The sequence below is a fragment of the Melopsittacus undulatus genome, chromosome 5, assembly GCF_012275295.1.
Source record: "Melopsittacus undulatus isolate bMelUnd1 chromosome 5, bMelUnd1.mat.Z, whole genome shotgun sequence".
NCBI lineage: Eukaryota > Metazoa > Chordata > Aves > Psittaciformes > Psittaculidae > Melopsittacus > Melopsittacus undulatus.
This window is the reverse complement of record NC_047531.1, coordinates 78,941,470-78,964,551: the sequence shown is the minus strand read 5'-3', so window position 1 is coordinate 78,964,551 and position 23,082 is coordinate 78,941,470. Positions and strand designations below refer to the sequence as shown.

At 38.6% G+C, this 23,082-nt stretch overlaps 1 protein-coding gene across 1 annotated transcript; it reads left to right on the top strand.

Annotated features, from left to right (window-relative positions):
- Positions 1-121: 121 nt before the first annotated feature.
- Positions 122-17,522, top strand: RIBC2 (RIB43A domain with coiled-coils 2). The gene is made up of 7 exons (XM_013128756.3): positions 122-241; positions 3,935-4,016; positions 5,628-5,972; positions 6,631-6,749; positions 14,412-14,639; positions 16,176-16,342; positions 17,279-17,522. The coding sequence occupies exons 1-7, from the start codon at positions 125-127 to the stop codon at positions 17,358-17,360; spliced, it is 1,140 nt and encodes a 379-aa protein (XP_012984210.2). The 5' UTR covers positions 122-124; the 3' UTR covers positions 17,361-17,522.
- Positions 17,523-23,082: the final 5,560 nt, after the last annotated feature.

Sequence of the window (23,082 nt, the reverse complement as noted above, 5' to 3'; positions counted from 1 at the left end):
CAGCCGAGGCCGCGCCTTCAACGCCTCGTGCTCGCAGGCTCGAGGGGGCGGAGCCGCCGTTCCCATCGCGACCCGGTGTGTTGTTGTCCCGGCCGTGTGGGGACACGCGCGCTCTCTGGGCACCATGAGCAAGCTGGTGCTGCAGCAGGAACGGCAGGAGGCCGCGGCCCTAGAGCGACGGCGGCAGCGGGAGCTGCAGCGGCAGAGCCGCATCTTCAACGCTCGAGTCCGGACCATAGGGGTGAGGGAGCGGTTTAAGGCGGGGGTAAACCCTAGGGCAGGGCAAAGGAGGGGGCAGCAGAGGGAGTGGGGGCCCCGGCTCCGGGCGAGGGCGGACAGTGGTAGCCCCAACCGGTGGCGGGAGCGCGCGCCCCCTCAGCGCCTCAGGAGCGGCCCCGAGCACGCGTGGTGCCAGATAGGGAGGAAAACGGGAAGCAAACGCCTCTTTGCCACTTTTAGAGGGCTGAGGCTCTTGTAAAAGTAGCTGGTGAAAGCGAGTTGTTGTCGTCTAGGTATCGTCGGCAGTTATTTTTGTCGCTGTGTGTGTGAGTGCCTGTCTGAATGAAGACAGACCTGGATGAAGGGCTAAAGTGTACCTTCAGCAAGTTTGCTGATCATACAAAGCCGGGGGAAGTGGCTGATACGCCTGAGGGCTGTGCAGCAGTTTAGCGGGACCTTGACAGGCTGGAGAATTGGGTGGAGAGGAACCTGAAGAGGTTCAACAAGGGCAGGTGTAGGGTGCTGCACCTGGGGAAGAAGAACCCCAAGAACCAGTACAGGTTGGGGCTGAGCTACTAGAGAGCAGTTCAGCTGAGAAGGACCTGAGAGTATTGGTGGATGATGATAAATTGATGATAAGCCAGGAGTGTGCCCTTGCAGTCAGGAGAGACAATAGTATTCTGGGGTGCACTGGGAGGAGCGTGGCAGTAGGTCGAGGGAGCTGAGCCTCCCCCTCTGCTTAACCCTGGTGACACCACATCTGGAGTGCTGTATCCAGTGCTGGGCTCCTCAGTATATGAAAGACGAGCTACTGAAGAGCATCCAGTGGAGGACCACAAGGATGATCAGGGGGTCTGGAGCATCCCTTATGAGGAGAGATTGTGCAAGCTGGGCCTGTTTAGTCTAGAGAAGAGCAGACTGAGAGGGGATCTCATTAGTGCAAATCAGTATCTCAAAGGTGCCAGGAGGATGGTGCCAGACTCTTTTCAGTGATGCCCAGGGACGGGATGAGGAGCAACGTCTGTAAACTAAACCACCAGAAGTTTCTCCTCAACATGAGGAAGAACTTCTTTATGTTGAGGCACTGGAACAGGCTGCCCACGAGGGTTGCCTCCCTCTCTGGAGACATTCAGAACCTGCCTGGATACATTCGTGTGTAACCTGCTCTGGGTGACCCTGCCTTGGCAGACCTGTTGGACCAGATGCTCTCCAGAGATCCCTTCTAACCCTAATGATTCGGTGATTCTGTCTGTAGAATTAAGTAGCATAGAACCAAATGTAGAACTGGTGAAAATTAGTCTGTTGACTTCTTTGGACTGGTAGAATTACAGCAGATGTCACTTTGATCCATCTTGTCTCAGGTATGGAAATGTGTCTCAAGTCAGTGGAAAGATATCTTCACTTTATCTCTGACAGCACCTTGGATTTGTACTTGTAATGCTTGTGCTAGCATATTCGTAGTTGCAGAGCAGTATAGCAGTTACCAGTTAACAAACGGGACATGTCCATCTGGTACAGCATCCTGACAGACATATATAAATGGAAGTAGCTAATAACCTTTTCTTAAGTAATGTGAGATGAGTATAGTAAGATAGCTCAAATTTCATCATCAGGAAACATATTTCTGGTATTTCTGTTTTTTCTACTAGAAGAAACTAAACGTAAGCCATAAATTCTTAGCTAATGGAATAGCTGAGAATGAAATAGTGTATCTTGGTGTATTGAGCAATACTGAAGTATGCCATCTGAAGAGTTTCCTAAAGTTTTTCACAGAACTAACGTATCAGACAGGTTTTGATAGATCCATTTACATGACACAGTCATCTGAAATCGAAGAGAGCCCATTGGAAAAATTTAGTAAATATTTTTATTAACATCATTTGATGTACCTTATTCATTGGCTGAACAATGACTGCTGACAGAAGAGCTTAAACTTGTGCTTTGAAGTTGAGCCAATTCCAAAGTATGAAAAGTCAACAAGTTCATCTGGAGATATGTTGTGTTAGTATTTCCAGTGTGCTTTTGCCTTCTTTGCTTTCTCTTTCTCACAAGTTTAGCTGAGCAGCTGTCTCTGACAAAATTAAAAATTCAAAATGATAGTTGACTTAGACACCACAAATCCGTAAGCAAGGACCAAGTAGTTTAAAAGCATGAGATGATATACTGACTGGAAAAGAGAATGGGAACCAGGATATTAGCATTTTTTTCTTGATTATTGCTAGTTTTATTATTACTTTGACCTCTGTATCTTTTTCCTTGTCTGAGTAATGTAAAAGTAAGGTGCCACTCTCTTCACTTACAGATTTAATAGTTTATCCTCAGTCTATTACTCATTTCCCCAAAGAGTTCAGATTAATCCAAGTGAAAATTTATTTTCCATTTATAGATTAACTATTATACATAAATACAAGTACTCTAGAAATTAGCTACTTCTATCTGTTTGTAGTAAGGGATTAGTTATTTTAATGTTTAAAAGTTAAACATGTAGATTTATGTGACTAGGAATGGTTGTTTTAGGGTTGTGTTCTTGCTAAGTGAAAGCTATTCAAATGGGAGAGAGCTGACCGTGTAGCTAAACTTGCACACAGAAGTCAATACATTGACTTCCTGCACATTGCCAGAAACTACTAATTAAGTCATATTGAATTTCTCTTCACAATGTTTCCTATAGTTATACTGAAAGCTTAGTTTCTGAAATTAGACCTCTAAATGAGTTGATACTTAATACCTACTACACCATTGGTTTTGGACAATGATACTCTGTAGAATTCTTTTCCTAATTGGTATCATCAGTAGTCCTTAACAGCATTAACTATGTGCATTTTCAGCCATAATCTGGTTAGGCCTTACTGTCTTAGTCTGAACAGTTTTAGGTAAAGACTGTCATAATAGTTTACCAGATTCTTGGAGAATTGTCATTGTTGACAAAAGGTGACTTGGCCAGTTTAAAAAAAAAAAAAAAATCCAGGTTTCTGCTTATTAATTTACCACCTTTGTCAACAAATAAAGAACCTGATTCTTTTGCCTAAAATGTAGATGGCTACTGCTACTGTTTGATGATATGATTTAGGGTATTATGCTTTGTTCCAGGTACAGCTCTCCAGGGATATGAATATTCTGTACCCTACCTATTGGGTCACTGTAGATGCCTGCATGTATCAGAAATGGCACCTGGTGTTGCATTTTGGCAACTACAGGAAACTACACGGCAGGTCTATCAAATTAGAAAATTTCTTTTCCATTCCCCATTATTTTTCCAATGCGCTTTTAGTGAATCACCTGTATTTTTTTCAAATCTGAACTATTGCACTTTCCTGTCATCTTGACTGTCAAAATGCTTACCCACTTTATAATCAAAAGCAGAGCAACAAGAAAAAGTAAAAATTCCAGTTATAATGGGGAAAACATATTCTCTGTAATGCAGCTTAAAATGCTTATAGATCTATATGTCATGTAATATGGTATTTAATTCTCATTTGGTGCAAGAACATGCCTGTCGTCATTAAAGTGAAGCAAGTAAACAGGAATATTACTGCTTCTGTGTTTTCTTTTTATGTCACTTGCATTAAATAGTGATGTGTATATACTCTGTTGGTAGTGCCTTTGTATCTGTCTTGTGCAACTGTGACTCAGTGTAGCTTGACAGTACCTGTAATTGTTCAATCCTAGTATCTCTTTCAGAGCTGCTTTTCTTTTTTTTTTTCCATTTTAATAGGTTGATAAAGATGCACTGGATACCCAGGTTAAGGAGAGGAAAATTCAAGAAGCAGCTGAAAAAGCACGAGATGAAGAACTTGGTATATTCATAGATACAGTGATATTTCTGTGAATTGATAAATGTAATATAACATCTGTTTCCTGCTTTCTTTTTTGCCTTCATATATTTCCAGCTGCCATATTTATTTCCAGATGGAGCCTCTCTCCTTGAATCTTGCTATTTCAATCAAGATATATATAGATAGATATACATATATCTATAAAAAGGCAAATTTGTGTACTTTTCTCTAAATTCAGACATACAAAGTGAATTCTATAATGCATAGGCCTACTTAAGTTCATGTATTTGTATTGGTAAAGCATGTGTTTTCCTCAGTATCTTGAGATTTATATTGAGATGATTAAACTGGTATACGTTTTCTCATAGGCTGGAATTTTCAGTGTTTTCTTTTAAAACAGTAGTGATTGTCAAATAGCATTGTTTAGAGACCTGAAGATATGGGAGTATTACAAAAAAGACTACTGTTCTCAGAACAGTAGTGGCAAATTTGTTTGTTTGCTTTCTTGTAGAATAAGTCTGTTCTGTCTGGCCATTCTTCAGTAGAATATACAGACTCTGTAGAATCCTCTATAGCTTATTCTTACTAGAAGTCATGTGCAATAGGGCTGTATGTAGGAGCCTTTGCTAAGTCAGAACACACAGATACACAAATATTTCATATGAGTCCCCTGACATCAAAAACCTTTGGGGCCCTCTGTGTTTGGAATGCTTTCCTGAGATATCATGTGAAAAGGTCTCACAGACTGAGGTCTCTGTGGGTTCGAAGAAGAGCTAGAATGGAGCTGCCAATTTCCATGCTGTACTTCAGGGGCTGCTTGTGATTTTCCTGGCAGAATACCTGTCAGACAGACTCCTAGGAAACTGCCAGAAGCCATGTGTAGTCTGTCAACAGAGGAAATGATATTTTCTTGTGAATTATATTTAAATGGCTAAATGGCTAGTTTGGGGTGGGGGATGTTATTTTTCTTTCAAACTAAATTATGTTGGTTAAATGAGCAAGAGCTATTAAACTAACTTTCTTTCTTTCTTTCTTTCTTTCTTTCTTTCTTTCTTTCTTTCTTTCTCTCTCTCTTTCTTTCTTTCTCTCTCTCTTTCTTTCTCTCTTTCTCTCTTTCTCTCTTTCTCTCTTTCTCTCTTTCTCTCTTTCTCTCTTTCTCTCTTTCTCTCTTTCTCTCTTTCTCTCTTTCTCTCTTTCTCTCTTTGTCTCTTTGTCTCTTTGTCTCTTTCTCTCTTTCTCTCTTTCTCTCTTTCTCTCTTTCTCTCTTTCTTTCTTTCTTTCTTTCTTCTGTTAGTGCCCGTTAGTGGCAAAACTGTTAGTGCCCACTAATTATTTTAGTGCTATGTTAGAAAAATTATTTAAACTATGAAACAACTATCTGCATTCCTTTTATTGGGAGCCCAAAAATATTATCTCAGTTGTGACCATAAGCGTAAAGTAAATTGGAAGAATTACTATACAGTCCATTTCATGAGTTGCTACAAGTTTTATTCAATGAAACGTCACAGTTCTAGAAGTACTTATTGTTGTCTTTGCTTCACATGCATATATTTCATTGTAGCATTAATTATATTTTCCATTTTACATGTACACTTCTAAGAGTTTGTTTTCATTGTGTTTGTTTTTCTCTAGCTAATGAAATGAAGCAAAATTACAAGATCATGTGTATGTTAGAAGAACAACATAAAAATGATATCAGAAACATAAATAAAGCTGTCAGTGAGTTTCAGAAGAATTTGCAGAAGCCAGAAACAAGGCGTGAATTTGACCTGAATGACCCACAAGCCCTAAAGAAGGACAGACCTGCTCGAGTTTCAGACAATGATCCTCGCTGTACTGTATCTGGCTTGCAGAAGTTTTTGGGTGAAGATTTAAACTATGATCAAAGAATGAAATTTCAAAAGGAGCAGTTAAGAGAGTGGTCTCTTCAGCAACAGAAAGACTTAAAGAATGCATTAGCTGATCAAAAATTTGCAGGTAATGAAGATAATGAGCTTTTAATCTCCTTTTTCTGAATTTCTCATGTAGCTGACAAAAATATGATATAGCCCATTGTGTCAGTCTGACATAACAGTATTTTAGTGTATTCAGTATTTAACTTTTAGAAATACTGCAGCAGTTTTTACTTCACAAGCTGTAATGTATTCAGTTATCTCACTTAGGAAATCTATTTAATAACATGTGATTGTAATATTACCTGGGTTTCATTTCTGTTTCATGCCTCAAATGACATATTCGAACATGCTGACAAGTCATCTATATTTTGCATGCCAGATGGTATGTTTACTTCATCAGACCAAATTGTCCAGTTTTTACTGTTCTATAGCAGACCAAATAATACCAAGTTTTCTTTTCTAGCTTGTCATGAAACATTTTTTTCTGCAGTACTTATTATACTTTTTCATTTTAACTTCTATATTGTTAAGACAAGATGGGTTAAATAATGATTTAATGAGTCATCTGAAATTCCAAGATGGAAAGCTTTGGTGGTAGTATTTGGAAATCCTATGTAATTTAGCCTACAATGCCTTGAACTCATCTGTCTGCCTGTCTTCCCCTCTCTCGTATATTGGCTTACTTCTCTAGCCCATTATGTCCAAGAATATTGACTAAATTTAATTCTAACCTAATTTAGATGATCTTCATGACAAATACAGGATTACACTTGACCAAAAGACTATGGAGCAACAACAAAAAGAAGAAGAAAACAGGCGTGCTGTTTGTGCAGCTACTAAAGATTTCAACAGAAGCCAGGTAAATTAGTGTTGGGTTGGTTGGTTTGTTTTGTTGTTTTTAAGTGGAAACAGAAGTAAAATAACATGTGAAAGAGTACAGTGAGTAATGGTGTTTTGTAGAGGTTCTTAGCAGCTAACTACCAAAGTTGTTCCAGTAACTGGAAGATAGATTCTATTTGCTTTGTCCCCTCCAAGGATCTGACTATTATCTGTCTACTTACCCTCTGTCAAAATTCTCCCTCCAGGTTCTCAGCTTGCTGACTAGAAGGCAGCAATAACTCCCCAATCTTTCAGGGACTTCCAGTCTGTAAACTGAGCAAAAGAGCAAAAGCCTCCCATCCTTCCTTCTCTTTTTATATCAGTTTTCAGATAATCCTAGCTGTGTCTGCCTGCTTTTCTTTCTGTTTGGAACCATTGCTACCAGTAGGGTTTTTTGTCTTTATTGAAGTTAATTCCCCATAGCCATTGTTTTTGGTGCTTTGACTTCTTCCTTGGTATTTGTGCACGTCTCTTGCTTGTTTACCAAGGATGTTTTGGAACCTGTTAAAACAGGACATGAACTTTTATCTGTCTTAGTACCATTACCTGTCATGCCTCAGTTCTTTACCTTAATGCAAAGATTTATTTATTTTTTTTTATGTGCAGCTTATACGCACAGCTCAAGGTGCTGCATGGAGCATGGTTAAACTGTGTTTGATGTGACTTAGCTTTAAATTTATTTGGTCATGTCAAAATAAGCCTTATTAAAAATTACATCAGCTACAGTATCTTTTTGTTTAAGTACATAAGCATGCAATTGTGTAAGCATTGCTTGAGCCTTTCAGGGAACATTTGGCATATGGTAATTGAAAAGGCTTTTGCTGCTTGAAGTCGTGGCTACTGAACAGTATTTTATATGAATAGCCGCAAAAGTACCCTAAGTGGCTGGTACATTTAGGGTAGCAGTAGTATCCCAAATAATTGTTGTCACATAAATTGATTCCATGGAAAAATTCCTGAAATTGTGATACGGTTTGGGGATAGGGTGGTAGGTTTGTGTGTGGTATGGGTTTTAATGTATGGGCATATACATTCTACACAACTGGTGTGCATTTTAAATATATTTTAAAGTCTTGATCAGTTTTTTTTCTAGTATAAGGGCATGATAGTGGAGGTTAGGGCAACAGTCTCCTGTTAGTTCTTATTGAAACTTGGAAACCAGAGGTTTCAGGTTGCCAGGCCTTTCAGTGGTGTTGACTTTAAAAGAAAGCTATGTTACAAAGGGATTTTCTATGCATCTTTTCCCTATGAGAGGAAACCAAGGCATTTAGCCTGAGGATGCGTTTCACAGGATAAATCTCTGTATCTGACCTCAAATGTATTGAACAGGAGTCTCCAGCAGTTTCAGCATTCTGAGCAGCCAGTTTGAAGATCTTAACCTCTTGAGGGTGCAGTCTCAGACTGCATTTTGGTCTACACATATCTACCTTAGCTGTTGGTGGCTGCCAAGAGAGGTACTCCGTTTTCCTGTTCCCGGAGTTTCATTCGTTTTATTTCTTCTCTGGCTCTTCCAGTTGTTCTAATGATTATGAAGCTTCAGGATATGTTGGATCATTTCTCAAATCCAAAAGAAATTTAGCTGGTCTGGAATGTGTGACTGCTAGATCTGACTAGGAGGTGTGAATGCACAGTGTGAGGTGGCAGTAAAGGATGGGAGAAAGTAACACTACCCTTTCTAAGGCAATCTTCAGTTATTGTAACTTGGGTAAAGTCTAGTATGGGAGTTCATCTTCAGAGAAGAAGAAATTTCCTAGAATTCAGCTTTGGATCAGCCACTGTCTCCATGGCCATCCTCTGTAGACCTTACAGTTGCCAGTATCTTTAGGGGATGTAAAGAATGAAATATTTAAAAATAAAAAAAACCCACAACACAACAAACCCAAACAACCAACCAAAAAAAAAAGGGGAAAACAAACAAAACATAAAACCCAGCAAATGATGTACACTAGGAGAAATATGTTTTAGTCAATCTGCTAGTCAGTTAGTGAAAAATCCCAGCAGATGGGTGAAGGTACCCCAGTTCTTCACAGCCTGTTTCAGTACAAGATTTGATGTTGCTGCCCCCTGTGACAGTGGTTCAGCTCCCATACATAATACCACTGCCAGTGACTTTATGGCTAAGAAGCTTATCTTAATGGTTCTTTTTGCTCTTGAATTAATTAGTAGGACTATTAATTGATATGTTTGCTGCCATATTTCCCAGTAGTGAAGGATCCTGTACTGTGAGCATTTTAAATGTGTGTGGTTTCTAGGAAATTAATGTTATCCTTCCTCTCAGCTTTTCTGTCATCTAAGTATGTATTAACCAGGACACCAATAATGCTTTTGTCCTTGGTATAAGAGAAGACTTCTACTAGCTTAAACTGTCAGTTATTCCTGCTGACATTATTCATAAGAAGTAGTAATCATTTTAATTTGGGAAGCCAGGTAACAGAAATGAAGACTACCTGAAGTCCTGACTAGAACATGTATTTTTCACTGCCTTTGATGTGATTCCATAGCAGAATCTTACCATTGCAGAAAGGATTTCTTCAGAAAGAATAGTAACACTTGGAAATACCCAGTTTTGCAGTACAGTGATAGATACACTGATTGTGTTCTTGAAATCAGAAAGAAAGAGTCATTTTGCTTTATATAGCACAGGATTTGAATCTTTTCCAAGAGACTTTGTAGATAATGCTAAGAAAATGAGAGGATATTATTACAGAGGAACTCTAACTTAATTACTTTGTATTTATAGACTTGTTAACAGTCTTATGGACCATATGTCCTTAGAATTTATTCCTGGACATACCACAATAGCTTAATGATAATGATAATGTTAATGTTGTTATTACAGATATTTGATGGCATTATTCTGGTTCCATATATATTCAACATTATGCTGTTACTAACACATTCAGAGCCAGCAGCCACGTCAGGGAAACGTTTGGTTTTGGTTGGGTTTTTTTTTCAGGCTTTGAGTAAATTATGTATTTGCAATAACTCTAGAGCAGTTTTTTCAGTTGAAATTAAATATTTGAATGCCTAAACACAGAATAAGAATGGGAACTTCTTGTCATTGTTTGAAGTGTGGTGTGCAAATATCTTTTATCACTTTTATCCTATTCTTCATAGTCACAGCCTAGAATCATTATTTCAACTTTTATCACATTTTCAGGCATGAGGGAGCATAGTGCACATACTGATTTTTAACAGACCTTGCTAAGCTAAATTCCTAGGTTGAATGTGTTGCATGTGCAATTCACTGCTATGAGAGCAGTATCTCATGTAGTGTCTGTGTATAGTAAATACCACAGATTAATACTCTTTAACAAGTTCCTAAGATCCTGGAGAGGTCACTCTGGTTATCTGTGAGCTTTGTGCTTTTCCTTTCTGGAGACATTCAAAATGCACCTGGACACCTTCCTGTGTAACCTGCTCTAGGTGGCCCTGCCTTGGCAGGGGGCTTGGACTGGATAGTATCGCGAGGTCCCTTCCAACCCTAATGCTTCTGTGAAAAGCACTTCAGAAGCTGTGTGTTCCTTTAATCATGTGTTGGCAGAAGTTAATTCCTCACACCATTGAGACTGAGGTTGGGCAAAGAAGAGATTCAGAGCAGACCTGCAGAGAAGGACTTTGGGGTGTTGGTCGATGAGAAACTTAATGTGAGCTGGCTTCAGTGTGCCCACTAAGCCAACTGTATCCTGGGCTGCATTAAAAGGAGCGTGACCAGGAGGTCGAGGGAGGTGATCCTGCCCCTCTACTCCACTCTCATGAGACCTCACTTGGAGTATTGTGTGCAGTTCTGGTGTCCTCAACATAAAATTTTACATGGAACTGTTGGAATAAGTCCAGAGGAGGCCACGAGGATGATCAGGGGACTGGAGCACCTCCCGTATGAAGACAGGCTGAGAAAGTTGGGGCTGTTCAACCTGGAAAAGAGAAGGCTGCGTGGAGACCTCATAGCAGCCTTCCAGTATCTAAAGGGAGCCTGTAAGGATGCTGGGCAGGGAATTTTCAGTAGGGACTGTAGTTATAGGACAAGGGGCAATGGGTTAAAATTTAAACAGCAGGATATAAGGAAGAAGTTCTTTACTGTGAGGGTGCTGAGGCACTGGAATGGGTTGCCCAGGGAAGTTGTGAATGCTCCATCCCTGGTGGTGTTCAAGACCAGGTTAGACAGAGCCTTGGGTGACGTGGTTTAGTTTGAGGTGTCCCTGGCCATGGCAGGGGGTTTGGAACTAGATGATCTTAAGGTTCTTTACCATCCGAACTATTCTATGATTGTGTGACTTGGTGTTTTTATAAGCATGTGAATTCCTGTCCTCTTAAGTCTTATATGTGCATTTCTTCTACTTTATGACTTGGATCAACAGCAAAAGGAAGCATTTAGTAGGGAAGCTGTATAATGTTGGATCATAAATTAAAATAAATAAAGTGTATTTGTGTGTATTTGTGCATCTATTTGGTTTTGTTTTGTTTTCTTCCCATGGTACACCAATGGATTATATTTTATTACGGATTTCACTTGATAAGTGAAATCTGATGCATTTTCTGAGTTCATCATTATTCACTTGTGGTGTCATGGGTATGTGTAGAGCTGGGAGTTTCCTCCAGTAAGATTCCCAGGCAATTCAGAAATTTTAGGCTCTTCCTCTTACTGAGAAGGTTAGGGTTACAATGTCTAAATGCTTTTTTTCCTTGATATATTGCTAGATCAAAGTGCAGTGACATTAATAAAGTTACACATTTTAAGTTTCAGGGTCAGTAATTCTGTAAGGTCCATCCAAAATTACTTTAAGTGTGATTTACTCTGGAGTGTTTTCAGAACTAAAAATAATTGCTTGATTCATAGTATTAATAAGCTACAAGTACATACCCAAATGTTTTGGTTCTGTGTTCCCAAAATATTGGATGATTGAAAATCTTTGAGGGTTTTGTTTTTTTCTTGGAAGCTGTAATGTTGTAGTTCCTCTCAAGTTATTGTCGACTCTTCTGGAGGAAAAACCCAACTTCAGGGAAATACATTTTGGTTTAAAAGTATAGCTTTAAAGTTCTGGTAAAAAAATGTACTCACTGACTTCAATGAGACAAAACCATGGCATTTAATCTCCAAGGTATTATTCCATGTTATGATGGCAGAGCCAGTAATTACTATATCTGAAGTTGATGCTTTGCCACTTGAAATTTTACTTGCTTGTTTTTCCACTTGTCTAAAAGTAGATATTTTATTTTCCTGGTCCAAAGTGTATGTTCCTATTAGATGGCTGTTAAGTATTTTTAAGTATGAGGTTTTCTGCATCATCGAAGTTGCAGTTGTGGCTTAGGTAATTTATACTTCTAAAAATAATAAATGTATCTTTTATTAGTTTCTTTTGTTACTTTTGTTATTTTAATGGAAACCACAAGGCTGTTTTCAGCCATCAAATTTATTAATCTAGGATACAGTTCTTGATGTTATTTGTTATTTCTTCTTCTGTACAGTCTCTGGCAGGTTGTTGTACATGTTGGCATGGAACAAGTAGAAGTCACACTTTGAATCTTCAGGCTTGATGCCTGGGACAACTCCTGTCATCCGAAGTCGAAGTCCATAAATACAAATGTAGAGAGAAAGCCAGGTCTGCAGTCTCCTCCGATGGCATAGATCACTGTACTTGCTGAGGATTCTACTCCATAATGTTTATCTCTTCTAGTTACTCTGCCTACAAATTTTCAACTTCACCTATATGCCACAGAACCCTATTTTTACCTGCTATGACTTCTTGATGCCTAAGCATTAATTTTTCATTTGTCCTCATCCACTTCCTAAGTGTGTATGCCAAATAGTGAACTACTAATTGGCAAGAAAAGTGGACAGCTGCTGTATTTAACTCATACAGTGAATATTCTCAAGCCAGTGATTGTTTTAACAGAGCATGAGATAATCTTGGGCAAACTTGGAGAGATAGGTATTCACTGATCTGTTGCAGTCAAGGTAGATGCGTAAAGCTGTATATGTGAGACACAGGTCTGGTATCCTGTGCTTTTTGAGCCCTGGCAAAGAGGAGGTTAGCTGTCTGCTGTCCAGATGGAAGCCAACACCATACATTTTTTCCAGATGGTTTAGTTCATGCATTACAGAAAAATGAGACATGATTAGAAATGGATGATGCATATATATTGTCACTGCACTTCAAATTAGTTTATTTAGTCTAATTCTTCTTTGGAAGGTAATTTGAAGTAAAATCACAATATTTGGTTTCTGGAGTTTTGCCAAGGGGAAAACTTCCTCTGAATAAGAAGCTGTGAACTCATAGTGGTCATCAGGGACAGTGTTTTCAATAGGAAGTGCATATTGTGATTTCTGGTACTACAGATCATCATTCAAGTTTGCATTTTGTATCAGCAAAGAGAATAGATTCAAGGCTGCCTTCAGGCTTAACATAGGCATCACTTGTCTGTTTGGATCTTGTGAGTGCTTAACCATACTCTTCACATAGATTTATTATCTAATATCGAATCATAAAATAGGGTGGGAAAGGACCTTAAGATCATCTAGTTCCAAACCCCCTGCCATGGCCAGGGACACCTGTGCAAGCACACACTGAAGCCAGCTCACATTAAGTTTCTCATCAACGAACACCTTCTCTGCAGGGCTGCTCTGAATCTCTTCTCTGTCCAACCTGTAGCTGTGCCTGGGATTGCTCCAACCCAGGTGTAGGTCATTACACTTGGTGTGGTTAGACTTCATAAGGTTGTCATCAGCCTACCTCACGTGCGTGTCAAGGTCCCTCTGGATGGCATTCTTTCTCTCCATCGTATTAACCAAACCACACAGCTTGGTGTCATCAGCAAACTTGCTGAGGGCACACTCAATCCCACTGTCCATGTCACCAACAAAGATGTTAAACAAGACCAGTCCCAACACTGATCGCTGAGGTACACCAGTTGTTACTGGTCTCCAGCTGGACATTGAGCCATTGACCACAACTCTTTCAGTGTGGCTATCCAGCCAATTATTTGTCCACCTAGTGGTCCATCTATCAAATTCATGTCTCTCCCATTTAGAGACAAGGGTGTCATGTGGGACAGTGTCGAATGCTTTGCATGAGTCCAGGTACATGACAACAACTGCTCTACCCCTATCCATCAGTTCCATAGCCCCATCATAGAAGGCCACCAAATTGGTCAGGCAGGATTTCCCCTTAGTGAAGCCATGCTGGCTGTCACCAAACACCTTGTTGGTTTCCATGTGCCCCAGCATGCCTTCCAGGAGAATCTGCTCCAAGATTTTGCAGGGCACAGAGGTGAGACTCTCAAGGCCACTGATTCAAGATTGTAAACTTTTATCATAAATTTCTTCCATATTGTGTCTGGCCTCCAAATATCCAAACTGGTATTTGCTTGTCAATAAATGTGAAATTATTTTTTATTAATCCTGTCTTTTCTTAAGAAGTAAAATTATTTTTCTCCACATTACTTGCTATATGTGATAATGACAGTGCTGAAGAAATGTATGGCATTAGATTTTTTGATCTTAGCCACTAGTACCATAATCATAGTGATGCAATTGACAACTATATACAAGTTGGAAAGAAACCTGTTATTATGTGCTGACTTCATTGATCTCTTTGTTTCCCTCTTGGAAAAACTCTTAGTTCTCTCCTTTCCCTCACTTTAGGCTGCTGAACTAGCTGAGAAAAAGAAGTTGGAAAAGTATCAAAAAATGAAAGATGACATGAATGAAATTTCCAGCCTCCTTCAAGGAGACCTACTTTCTGAAAACCCTGACCAAGCAATCAGTTCCTTTGGTACACATCGTGTGGTCACAGATCGATGGAAGGGAATGAATCAGAATCAGCTGAGGGCAATCCGTGATACTCAACAGCAACAAGTTCTGGAGAAACGGGTATTTAATCTTACTTGCACATTCTGTATTCCTCGTTTTAGTAATAGACAATGTTTGTAAGATGAAAATATTATTGCTTGCCCTATGTGTCCCACTGTAAGAGTATTTTCCTTTGAGCTGAATTTTACCCAAATGAAACTGAGCACAGTGTCTCTGAAGCAGCTGGGAAATGTCATGGAGCATCAGAAGTGGCTGGAACCCCAGAGGTGTGCTGGGAGGAAGGCTGCTGTGCAGCCCAGAGTGAAGGGACCTCGGGGATATTAGAACATGTTCCATGGTGGCTTAGCTGAGGAGGAGATTCTTGCACAGCCCAAGACTAGGCTTCATGGTGCAGCTCAGGACTTGAGACTGCATGAGCTGCCTACAAAGAATGAGAGGAGAGGGCTGCTCCATAGGTGAAGAGCCACGAGCAGCGGGTGAAGGCAGGGCAGACCAGAGCAATGTTCTCATGCTCAGGGACTCAGGGATGCTCAAGCAAGACATATAGAGCAGGTCCAATGATACTGCTCATGCACGTTTCACAGTCTTAAAAGTTCATAAATGGACAGAATTTCTTTTTTACCATCCCACACAACTGTGAGCCATGCTCTGGGATAGAATTACAATAGAAAAACTAAATATTGCAAAAAAATTGTTGCTGTAAAGGAGAATGGAAGAAGGAAATCAAAATGAAGAAAGCTATTGTTCCTGTGCAGACATGAGCATGCAGGCCTAGGTATTGTGAAGTAGGAAGCTACTGCTAAATAAGACATTGAGTGCAGAGGCTGGATTCATAACAGCTAATATGTAGATACTGATTTTTGATTTCTTAATCTCTAAAGTGCCCTGTGCTGCACTATGTCTTACCTAGTGCTATAATTAAAGCTGAAGATAAGGGAGTTGTTTTCCTGGCTTTCCTGTGACCCTAAAGTAAGCCCATTCAGGTAGTTAAGCTGGAAGAAAATGTGCCCCTCCAAGGAAAGGGAGTTTTTTGCAGCCTGGTTTCTTGAATCAGTTCAGTATGATGTCAGACAAGAAGTGAGGAAGTGATGGTGTAACAGGAGCAGAGGAAAACAGTTTGGGTCTACTCATCTGGCATCGGTGGCTCAGTTATTACACCACATTAGCTGTATTACAAGCCATACTGATGTCTACTAACTTCTGACCTCAAGAAGTTACAGCTCTTGCTAATAAAAACTTAAAAACCCCACAAACCAACCTGTCTTGCTCTGGGTTTTTCGAGAGACGTAATACATTAGAGGGGAATACTGATTAGCTTCTGCTAGGCAGCAGACTCTAATTTTCTTGTGCAAAGGTAGGAGTCTGTCTTGCTCCCTAGAAAAGGATGGCTTTCTTATCTGCAGTATCCTACTTCTGCCTAATGCATGAGCTCCCACCCAGTTTGGAAGTGCTTACTTTTTCTCCCTATTTCAAATGCTACCCCTAGTGTTCAGTAAAGGCAAGCAACTTTGTAAGGAATTTACCAATCAGCCTTTATATATACTGTTTCATCTTTGAAAAAAGAGAAAATTAAGCATTGTTTTTTCATTCCTGAAGAGACAAAACCAGGAAAAACGCCGAGTTGATGCTGAATGGGACAGACAAACAATACACACTGCAAGAGCACAGCTGGTTTTAGAGCGGCATCTACAACGACAGAATCGGGAACAGCGCCGAGCTTTAGATAACTTTAACGCAGACCTGTCTCAGGAGCAGAAATCAAAGTAAGTACCAGAGGAGTTTTCTTCTTTTTGAATAAAATTCTTTACCATTAACACAGTACCTTGGCTTTCAAAGAGCTTTTTACTTGTATTGATTGTAACTTTTTAAATACACTTGTTACAAGTTTATACTTGAAAGAAAAAAAAGAACAATTCAGCTTAAGTGTGGTTTTCGGTACTATTTAAATAATCTTCAAAGAGTAGCTTATGATTTTTACTGACTTACTTGTATGAATTAATAGTTGGAATTCTTAAAAGTGTTCCACTGACAACAGATGGTTTACGTAGATAGCAAAATATAGAATAAATACAGTTATCTATGTAGGAAATTATATTTATCAGGTGTAAAACAGTATGTATTTTTTAAATTTGCCTTAGTTTTCTAAAACAAAAAAGGATGGGCATCAGTAGAACTGCCAGGTTTTGATAGCTCAGAACACAAATAGAGTTTTTCCATTTGTGTATGACAAAACTGTGTGAGTCTTTAGCTAAGAGCTGAACATGTCTTGGTGGACACGTCTTGTGTCTGCTGTAATGAGAAAGGAGGAAGATAATATGTGAAGGAAAAAAAAACCCAGGTGATTCAGTGTTCTCTGGTTTTGATTTTGTTTTTTTCTTTTTTTCCCATCATGCATGCATACATTGCTTTTCCAGAAGAATTTCCAGCACCCGCTGCTTTCTTCATAATTGTGTTAATTTATTTTTTCACTGTGAGATTTTTCAAAGGTTATTTTAGGATTGAAAGAAGAAGTTTCCTATATTGAGATGTGGCATACATTTTGGAGGGAAAGACCTAGTTTATTGAATTCCATTATTAATTCTGAATTTTATGAGCATTTATGAGTGTTTATGCATAGCATCTTCAGGTTTCTCAGGTTACCTCTATATATCATAATGAGAAAAAATTTACTAACTCTATTTTTTTTTATTTATTGCCAGGAACATTTATCTTAAAGAAGAAGAATATTCAAATTATCCAACAGAGGAGTATTTCGCACAGTTTAATACAACTAGCCGATGACATTCTGGGTAAATCAACCTGAAATATAGAGAAGTATGTAGACGTATTAAAATTGTTAATTGAGCAATCCCATGGTTTTTTATTTTTAACTGTTTCCTACCCTGTGCAAACAGGGCACTCAAACTAAAGGAGAGTCTGCTAGGCCACATGTGTTCTAAGAAAAGGAAAACACTGTCATAATTTTTAAACTTGATTATTTTTCTAACAAAGTGCTAGTAGTTCAGTAGTAGGTAGCTTGATTGTTGTGTCTCAGGCTTAACTGTGAGGTTTACATTATCCATAACTTTAGAAATCCATTTCTGTAAAGGAATCCCAATTTAAAATATGATGCTACTTTATGCAGATGGGCAGAGGGGAATGCTGCCTGACACGGATCACAGGTGGTGCACACTTAGCAGATTCTATGGGAGGGAAGAAAAATGACCTAGGCAGAAAATTTTGGGGTTCTTTGCTTGGGGGCTTTTTGTTTTGATTTTCTTTTTAGGTTTTGGTGTTTTTTTGGTTTTTGGTTAGTTGGTTCATTTGGTTTGGGTTTTGGATTTTTTTTTTAAGGAAAAAAAAACAAACAGCCAGACACAGAAGCAAGCAAAGAGAAAGAAATGGAGAAGTTGGTCAGAAATACTGCTTTTATTTCCTGAATATTAGGAGTAAGAAGAGAAGATTTTGACAGTTACCCTGGTGGTTATAGCCGGGGCATGACACAGAAATGAAATGTGGGTAATAGTAAGTAGAGAAAAGAATGAGGGAAAGTATTGCTGCATACATTGCCACTCATTAGAAATAACAGAGAAAATTTAAGGGCAGTGTGCCTGTGAGGGAGAGTGTAGGAAGAGTTTACAGATGTGATGGATGGGGGTGGGTAGGAAAGGAATCAGGCATGCACCAAACAAAGTTGAGGAGACAAATCTCAGCTTGTGCACAGTAATTCAGGGAAAGTGTTTCCTTCCTAAGTTCATGGTTACAGAATTTATTTAGCAATGGAAGAGGCACTCAATGGTATTTGAAAAATGAGCAAATGAATCCCATGAGAAGAAAATATGGAGAAGTAATGTAAGAAACTAACTGCACAAGAGAAATGGATGATGGAGATAACCAGAAAATGAAATCCAGAAAGGAAAGCAATGACATACAGGGGACTGGAGAAAAAATTAGAAGACTTAGTGATCTAAAACAGAAGAAAGAATGAGAGAGATGAGAGATTCAGCTAAACATCCAGAACCTCTAGAACTGTCAACCCTTAATAAAAATAGGCCATATATGAGAATAAATCTTAAAAAGTCTGTGTAGCTTTCCAGAATCTGGAATGTAAACTTGGTGTAAAAACATCCTGTTGACATTGGCATGCAGTCTGCTGGCTTTTCTTTGCATCAGGAAAAGTGGTAACTGAATTCTGGTGAAACAGGTTGAAGATGACTACACCAAGCTAAGTAGAAAAGGCATTTAAAAAAACAGAGGCTGAGGTAAGCTCTAATGAGTTATTCTCATCTTTGTGAAAATAATGAAGACTGTATGGTTCCCAAGATTATTAGGAGGAGTTTGAGATATTTGAAGGAAAAATTCCTTGAAAGGGGGCTGTTCAAACAGGTCTGTTTACTTTCCTTGAAAGTGGGCTCTTTCAAAAGAGATCTGCTTGCTCAGCTGAAATAGTGGCCCTGTGGGATCAGGCTGATAGGACTAATTACCATTTTGAACCAGGTGATAACAACAGGAGTTTGGAAAAGACCATTGTTAATTCCTCTAAATGGAGAGGAGGAAGAAAATCAAGGAAAACATGAAAAGGGATAAAAAAGTGTCTTGGGACAGGATAATCTATAGCAAAAAGATATGTCCCAATTTTACTATATTAATACAACTGGAACTAATTGCAGTATGGATAGAAATAGGTAGAAAAGCAGCATTGCTGGAGAATTGGAACTGAAGAATGTGCTATTCAGAAAAGCTAGAAGATAAAGCTGAAAGGAGATCACACTTGCATTGTTAATGATGAGCCAGACTACAAAGAAGTAAGGGAGGATCGTATTCAAGAGATTCTCATGTGTTAACATTTGGAGATCCATTTATTTGTCAGACTGGTATTCACACGTGGCTGGATGTCCTTGTAGTATTAACAAATACTGTATTGAATTGTTAATCTCAGTTCAGCTACAAGTTGGTTTGTATCTGCATTGAATATTTCAGGCTCTGACTTTTTTTTTTTTAACTAACAGAAAAACTAATAAAATGTTGAAAAATTCATGAAGTTGTCTTCGTTTGTCCACCTTTATACGAGTATGTGTTTACAGCTGTACAGTTTAACATACTGCTGGACCTAGTCAGATGGCATTTTTATTAAGGAAGGACTGTATGATTAAAGCCTTTTTATATTTACCTACTTTCTAGCATTAAAACTTTTTCTGTGAAGTTACAAAAATGGTAGATTTCTCAGTTGAACTATGAATAGTCCTTAGATAGGAATTCAAGTAAGGAGAAGGAGACTCTGCCAATTCAGTAATTGGGTAGGATCAGTCACCACTAAATTCCATGGAAAACTTTTAACATAATCAGTCATATTTGCAAGAACAACCATGCTTCTACTTATTTCAGAATGCAAAACCTGAAATCTATTTTGAATGTTAACAAGAAAACACAGTCAAGTTGTAGAAAACATGCCTAAAGTAAAATGAAAAAGGTCAGATTGTTGTTGATATTTTGCGCCAACTTGTTTTATTTTGCATGGAAACAATTCATATTTTCAGTAGATGTATCTTAACATAGTAGGTGATAACAAGGGGGTGCAGGAACTTCTCAAACCTGTGTGGTTCTATAACAACAAAGATGTGGACTGGTATTTTCAGGTTTTGAAATGTCACACTCTTACTGATGAATACTGAAATAAGTAGACAAGATGTATAAGAGAAGCATTAACAAATAGTAGGTGCTGTTTGAAAATGTTTATTGGTTTCCATTACTGAAGTATCCTTTCTTTTTTTTTGTGGTATCTTACATAATCACAAATTCAATTTACAAATCAACACGGCAAATTACTCATAAACAAAGGGACACATAGATTTTAAAACTGGAAAAAAATAGTTTCTAAATCAGGGAAAAAATCGGTTTCTGAAAGAATAAACTGCATGTTACTAAGTTTTCCAAATTTTCCTGCCGCAAAGACAAATTTTATTTACAGCTATTAGCGAAATATTACTAGTATTTGCTTCTTATCTGATGTTACTTCAGTAATGCTAATAAACAAAAACAGAAGCATTTAGTGAAGGAATGTTCTTTTCTGGCACTGTAATACAACAAAACTGTACTTCGCATTCTTGAAGCAAGAAAATAATCTGTATGAATTAGGGAAAAATCTACTGTTCAGTCTATTCCAGTAAATTGTATGTGTGTTTTCTGTCATACAGTGTTGCAGTTATTAATGGAGTGAAATGCTTTTCAGATAACAGCACATGGAAGCAGGAAAAATTTAGTATCTGGTAGACATTCTACTCAATGAAAGGCTGATGATGTAGTATGAGAAGTACTTCAGGTGATTGTTTAATAGACACTGCTTTTTGGAAGCAGAATTTTATCTAAAAATTTAAAGGTTGTTTTAGCTTATTAGTTTTTAGTCTACTAAATAGATTATTGCTACTCTTCTGTAAATTTCTGTTGTTACAGATCTATAGCTGTGCCTATTGCATGAATCTTTGAATAACTTTTTAGTATTTTTTTTTATTACTATAGTTATTACATGGGACTTCATTACACAGCCAGACACCTTACTGATGTACTATGTACTATCTGTGTTCTATGCAGTTGACTTCAGAAAGATATTTTTTACTGCAGTTTAAAGCCATAGTTCTTGATTACCTGTCAGCCAGAAGAATTGATCAAAATATGTACAGGAGACTAGTTATGAAAAGTGAGTACCGTTTGAATATATATTTGTCTCAGGTCTAGAGAAATATGCACTAGTTACTTCACTGATGTATGAGTATGGCAAGAGTATTTGCCAGTCAGGAAAGGAAGAATTACTGTTAGAATTTTTTTGCTATTGATGCTCTTAACTCAGAAATGCAGTGCTGCTTAACAAAATTATGGTGAACTCTCACCCTGAGAAATCCAATTCCTGTGGCTTCTTATTAGCAATCCTAATTCCTCACAGAAGAAACCACAAAAATGTTGCCTGTAAAAGAAACCACAGAAAATAAACAGCAGCCACTAGACGTCATAGTAAAAGTTGCACAATTGCAGTTAACACAGCAAAAAATATTCATGCTAGGCTCCAAAACCTAAGAGCCCCCTTCTTTCTATCTGTAGAAAAGATGGATAAGGGTAAGTAATTCTTTTGTAATAATATATGATCTAATTATGCCATTTTGCAAAAATCCAGGAGAGTGGAAATACTGAGGATACAGATACATCACCATCACTGAAACTTGCAAGAAAACAGGACTCTAGTATGTGCTCTGGCTTTCTTAAGAGTATTTGCTGTTACAGTGGTGCTGTTTGAAATATGTTAAAAAAGAAAGAGTACTGTAAGTACTAGCTATCTGTGACACAGCATATAAAAAGGAAAAATTGCTTTGAGATTTATCAAATTTTATGTGACATTCTTCCATCAGTATAATTTAAGAGTTAGACTGTCATGAGACAGATTAGTCTTACCCTACTGATGATGTGTTGTTACAATAATAATCCTTCTCAGTACGAGAGGAACCGCAGGTTCAGACCCCTGGTGTGTGCGCTTGGCTGAGGAGCCACTGGCACGAGGCTACCATCTGCGGGCTTGTGACTGAACACCTCTAAGTCAGAATCCCCCCTAGACGCTTGAGATTGACCCACAAAATGACAGTCTTGCTCAGAATGTGTGGGTTAAAGCCCTTCTTGAATCTTTGTCAGCGAAGACAGGCCTTCTTCATAGGAGAAGGAAAACCCCTATCTTCAAACCGGGGCTGATGGAGCTCGTCTAGCCTTGTATGGTCTTCCATCTAAGAGAAGGACACTTTTACAAAACCTACAACCTGCGGACTTTACTGTCACCGTCCTAGCTCGCTAGGCCTGGCAGTTAAACCTCAGGTGTAAAGGGTAGGGCCAGTTCTGTGCAACCTGTGCCTCACCTAAAAAATCCCCTGTGCAGGCTGGAAGGGCTTACTCTGACTTGTCTGTATGGATAGGTGAGGGTTGAAACGGCAGGTGACAAGGTACATGGGAAGCATGAGGGCAGACCAGCGCATTTGTAGCTCGAGATTACTCAGGAGATGACAGTTCTGGTTGGACACCCCCTGATTGCCTAAGCACCCTTTCCAACCAGATTTACATATCCCACATGCCCTTGGTCATTGTGCTTGTAGTAAGCGTGGTTAAAGCCCTTCCGAAATCTTTGCTCATGAAGCCAAGCCATCAATTTAAGAGTTAATTCATATCACTTCCTTAATCGAAAATGCTAGGAAGGAAAGAGAATTGGAAAATACTGCATATACAGGAAAAATCGACAGAAAGAAATGGCCAGCTACATAAAGGTATTACCATTTTTTTAAAGCAAAACATTTCTTTGGTAATATTAAAATATTAGTTACTATTTTAAGCCTGTCACTGGCAATTAAATGATATTAAAATAGATGTCATGAAAATCAGTTCACATACTTGAAAACAACGACACTGCTTTGGAGTCAGGATGAGTGAGGATATTAGTGAAAAGATAGATGTGAAAACAGTAAAACTCGCGAGCAGTTTAATACTGTAGTATACA

Bases quoted from the DNA above. Each gene is read 5' to 3' on its own strand.
- RIBC2 (XM_013128756.3), top strand. From the start codon at position 125: ATGAGCAAGCTGGTGCTGCAGCAGGAACGGCAGGAGGCCGCGGCCCTA. The intron at 242-3,934 runs GTGAGGGAGCGG...CCATTTTAATAG, and splicing joins CTCGAGTCCGGACCATAGGG to GTTGATAAAGATGCACTGGA. The intron at 4,017-5,627 runs GTATATTCATAG...GTTTTTCTCTAG, and splicing joins AGCACGAGATGAAGAACTTG to CTAATGAAATGAAGCAAAAT.